Genomic DNA, 5,000 nt, shown 5'->3' with positions numbered 1-5,000 from the left:
ACGGTAAAATAATCAGGTTATAGGTTTTATTTTGTTATTTCCTTCTGTTGTTTGGTTGTGTTGTTGTTTGGATGCAGACGTCAGAGGGAAGGACGAGAGTCTCTGTATCGTGTCCCTCTGATGTCCCTCTGATGTCCCTCTAGGACACAACACTCTGTCCTATAATGACATCAGAGGGACGAGCAGCTGGACTCATCATGAAGTCTGCAGAGTGGGGTAACAACCAACTTCTCAACAACCTGGACACGAGACATCGTCCTGACTGAAGAGTCAGGACGATGTCTCACTCACTCATTCACTCACTCACTCGCTCTCTCACTCCTTCACTCACACACTCGCTCTCTCACTCGTTCACTCACTCACTCATTCATTCACTCACTCGCTCACTCACTCGCTCACTCGTTCACTCACTCACTCGTTCACTCACACACTCGCTCTCTCACTCGCTCACTCACTCGCTCACTCGTTCACTCACTCGCTCTCTCACTCCTTCACTCACACACTCGCTCTCTCACTCGTTCACTCACTCACTCACTCGTTCACTCACTCGTTCACTCGCTCACTCACTCACTCATATAATGTCAGACTGAACTTTGTTTTATTCAGGATGTTTATTAAGTTTCATTCCCTCGTGGGATTCGCAGCTCAAAGGTGAATTATGAGTTTTATGAATGATTGGTTATGATGGTTGATTCCCAGGACAGCATCCTACTGCTGCAGTGACCACGAGGACAGAGAGGACAGGCGGGACGCTCTACATCTCCGTCTCGATGGACGGGCTGGGTCTCTGCTCTGTGGTCTCGCCAGCAGGCTCCGCCTCCCTCTCTGAGGCCGGTGGAGGAGTGGGCGGTCCCACGCTGCCGCTCGCCGCCGGGCGGCTCCATGATGTCGTCTGGGTCATGTGACTGTCACAAGAACACACATGAGAAGCTCACTGAGACGTTTCTTCATTTCACTGAATCATTTAGGGATCGTGATGAGAACTAGAATCTCCTCCCTGTGGTTATATGTCTCCACCAATCAGAGCAGTTTCAGTCATATATAGATATCTTCATGTGGTCACTGTGACCTTTAATCTTTGACCTTTGATCTTTGACCACCATAATCTAGTCATCTTTGAGTCTAAGTGACTATGTGGTTTGAATATGATGAAATTCTTGAGATACCGTGTCCATAATGGAACCTCTTTTCAGATGTGTTCCTGACGTGTTCCTCACATGTTCCTCACATGTTCTGCAGGTTCTCTATGTGAGAACAAATGTGTGAGTCAGTGTCTCTGGACATGTTCTGGATCTTCTCCTGCAGCCTCCTGGTAACATGTGTGTAACATGTCAGAGTCCATGTGAGGAACCAGCAGGACAATGTGTGGAAGCTTCCCAGTGAGCGAGTGGACGTGTGGACGAGGTTTCTAACACGTGACGTGAAACTGGAAGAACACAAACATCTAATGAGTGAACTTCATCGTTCACACTGAACCTGAAACCTGAGGGTCGTGGAGACTCTGGTTATCTGGACATTGACCCTAACCCTGTTCTTACTTGATGTAGTATTTGTCTCCGTCTGCAGTGTAGGCCTCTTCCCAGCCATAAGGAAGACCTGTGGGGGGGGGGGGGGTGCACATCATGTCAGGTTTAACATGTTACTGATATGATCTCAGGCACAAGGATCAACACAAATATTACGTTCCATCCTTCCTGAGTGTTTTCCGGAGAAGATCAGTGATTCTGAGAAGCTCCGCCCGGAACCACGCGGCTGCACCAGAGGGGACAAGTCTCACGTGTTGTCCTGTGGACAGGAACTGGTCAAATGAAACCAGACGTTTGACACATTCAGAGAAAAAAGGGATCGGCTGAGCATCGTATCAGTGACGGGGGGGGGGCCCTGTTCTCATACTGTGAGGCCCCCTACTGGCCCCGTCAAGTCATCACAGAGAGTAAAAGCCCAGAAAATGTATTTTACACAATATGATGCAAATAGAAAAACGTCTCTGCGGGGTCTTTGCATCAGCAGGTGTAAACACAGGAGAGGAGACACAGGGAGTTGACAGTGACGTGCTTCATGCAGAGTTAAGACACGAGTCCATCGCTAACAGGAACTGAGGAGACGAGGAGTTGACAGGGAGGAGCTGGTTGATGACCTCCTGCTGACGACTCAGGGCCCCGCCCACTTCCTCCTCCGACAGCCGGCTCGTGAAGAAGGTCAACACTGGAAGGGGGAGGAGTTCAGTTCGGTTCAGCTCCATCATGCGGGGCAGCACAAGGACGAAGGAGGAGGACATGCAGACCAGCGTGTGGAGTCACTTACAGTCCACCTCCAGAATCGCTCTGACCGTCCTCGTGAGCTCCGCGGCCTCCTGAGCCAGCGCCGCCGCCGTCCAGGGACTCTTCCTGTAGCGAGGAGGCGGACCTTGAGGCGACGCCCCCACTTTAACGTCTCCAGAGCTGCAGAGAGAGAGTGGGAGGAGTCAGCCGAGAAAAACTACACAGTCCAAAAGATGGACCACACGTCTCCACGTCCTCCCACGGTGAGGAAATGAACAGAGTGCAGGACAGACGTGTTCACAACAGGAAGACGCCAAAACTCTACGATAACTATTGTTACGTGACAGGCTCAGTGGGAGGGATTTAGTGACATCACAGGTGTGAACGTACACAAGAGGACTTAATCAACACCAGCGTCGGCCCTCAATCACGGAGGAACATATCAGGAACATGTCAGGAACATATCAGGAACATGTCAGGAACATGTCAGGAACACATCAAGAACATGTCAGGAACATATCAGGAACATGTCAGGAACATATCAGGAACATGTCAGGCACATGTCAGGCACATGTCAGGCACATGTCAGGCACATGTCAGGAATATCAGGAGCATATCAGGAACATGTCAGGCACATGTCAGGCACATGTCAGGAATATCAGGAGCATGTCAGGAACATGTCAGGAACACATCAGGAACATGTGAAGAACATGTCAGACTTCAGCTCATATCTGAAAACACCTCTTAAAAATGTCTTCAAATTAGGTTCAATTGTTCAGTTGGACTCAAGAATGAAGGGATTAGAGTTTGGTGTCCAGGTCAAATGTAAAAGGTCAAAGGTCACGCTGACCTGTGATTTCTTTCAAATTCAGCACAAACTTTGGGACTCACAGATTAACTGATTCATTTGAAAGGTCCAAGGTCAAATTGGCTCAATCTGACTTCCTAACCCTTTCTTTTGGATCGGACAGGCTCTCAAAGTCTCTCTTCAGTTCAGGTGTGAAAACAGTTTTTAAGTTTGGACTGAGACGGAGACACAAGAAGGTCCTGAGCCGTCAGGTTGAACCTCCGTGTTGTGAGAGGTGCTAACCACTGCGCCACTATGTCGTCATGATGGAGACAAATCCCTCGTGACCTCAGCTCTCTCTGCACTGAAACCTGAAGACAGAGTCTCTCCTCTTCACACCTGGAGCTGCTGAAAGACCACATCCCTTCAGCTGAGCTCCAGAATGAGACCTGCTTCCTCCTCAGAGAAACAACCATCTCTGTGGACTCGAGCTTTAATGAGACTGAGACTCAGAACTGTGAGACATGGTGACCTCGCCAGCAAAGAGCCACTTATTTCTAAGAAGGAGGAGAAGCAGCTGTTAAGTGGCCTAGATTCACACAGGCAGGTGAGCTGGGGGGGGGGGGGGGGGTTATGAAAGATGCGTTGAGGTGTCCCACTGACCTGGAATGAACTAAGAAGAAAAGCCTGAAGACTTCATAACATGACCAACTGACCTGATTTACACAACCACACTTACACAACCTGAGCAGGAGGAAACGTCATGACCATATTTAAAAAGTTCCAGCTTTAATCTTATCAGGGACATGAAGAAAGAACTGGTCCCAGGTTTTATAATATAATACGATAATTAAACATGTTTTAGTAAAAACAATTGAGATCTCTTGAGACTCTGAGACAGTTTGGTTCTTTTTGGACTGGAGGTCACATGGTGAACAGCGTTCACACATCTCTGCTCCATCGTCTCTACACCTCTGTAGTCATGTGGACACACACTGCTGAATACACAAACACCACACAACAACACACACACGGTTTCAGTCATCATCAGCCACCTGTAGCTCTTGGCTGGTCCGGGACTTTCGAGCAGGAAGTCCTGAACGTTCTAGAGAAACAGAGACAGAAGAAAACCACATGAACCAAGGGCGGGGCTTGAAGTTGTGAAGACACCTGATTGGTCAAAATCTCCAGCGTTTTATGTCCGCCATAAAATCTGTTTCTTTATTTTAAATCAATTTTCTTATTAACACAGAAACATCTGTGTGTGTATGTATGGGCACGACTATCTATAGTTATTAGGCCAATTCTGGTTCAATACCATAACCCTTGTGTTGACATTCTTTCTGGTCCTGAAAAATTAAAATGGCTTTGAAGAGTCCGAACACATGTGTGTGTGTGTGTGTGTGTGTGTGTGTGTGTGTGTGTGTGTGTGTGTGTGTGTGTTCTCACCTCAACAAAACGCAGCAGCCTCCCTGTCGACAGCTCAAAGCTCTTTTTGGACGCCTCACTCTTCCGTAGCTGACACTCGAGGACGGACACTTTCTTCTTCATCTCGTCCGTCTCCTCCTGAGATCAAAACAAACACGGTTAGAACATCAGAAGAAGAAAAGCTGTTCAATGATCCGTCTCCAAAAACAACAGAATAGCAGTGAGCGACAGCGCCCTCTGCAGACGCACATGGGAAAGTCTTCTGTCGACAGCACCCCCACCATCTGCTCAGACGTCTTCTCCACAAGAGCCAAGCTAATGTAGCTGTGTCTCTGAAGGGGGGGGGGGGGGGGGTTACAGTCCGAGGGTAGAAAGCAGTCACCTGATTGGTCGACGGCGGCTGCTCCACCCTCTGAGTCTTCAGCTCAGCGATCTCGGCCTCCAGCAGGTGGATCACCTCCTCGTAGTCCATCTCCATCCCCCTGGCCTGCTTCTGAGCCGCCTCGACCAAATGGATCCGAGTC

General features: G+C 48.9%; 1 protein-coding gene across 1 annotated transcript in view; it reads right to left on the bottom strand.

Moving 5' to 3' along the window:
• Positions 1 to 754: 754 nt before the first annotated feature.
• LOC128427210 (syntaxin-binding protein 4) overlaps positions 755 to 5,000 on the bottom strand; it is a 5,866-nt gene continuing 1,620 nt past the window's right edge. The window contains exons 4-9 of the mRNA XM_053414309.1: positions 4,859 to 5,000; positions 4,498 to 4,614; positions 4,104 to 4,153; positions 2,305 to 2,441; positions 2,091 to 2,205; positions 755 to 905 (exon numbers count right to left, since the gene is read on the bottom strand). The exon at positions 4,859 to 5,000 is cut by the window's right edge and continues 38 nt beyond it. Of these exons, the coding sequence (XP_053270284.1) occupies positions 755 to 905; positions 2,091 to 2,205; positions 2,305 to 2,441; positions 4,104 to 4,153; positions 4,498 to 4,614; positions 4,859 to 5,000 (712 nt within the window). The remainder of the gene's footprint in view (positions 906 to 2,090; positions 2,206 to 2,304; positions 2,442 to 4,103; positions 4,154 to 4,497; positions 4,615 to 4,858) is intronic.

This window comes from Pleuronectes platessa, chromosome 21 (genome assembly GCF_947347685.1).
Source record: "Pleuronectes platessa chromosome 21, fPlePla1.1, whole genome shotgun sequence".
Lineage (NCBI taxonomy): Eukaryota > Metazoa > Chordata > Actinopteri > Pleuronectiformes > Pleuronectidae > Pleuronectes > Pleuronectes platessa.
The sequence above is the reverse complement of the archived record's forward strand: the minus strand, read 5'-3'. Positions and strand labels throughout refer to the sequence as shown.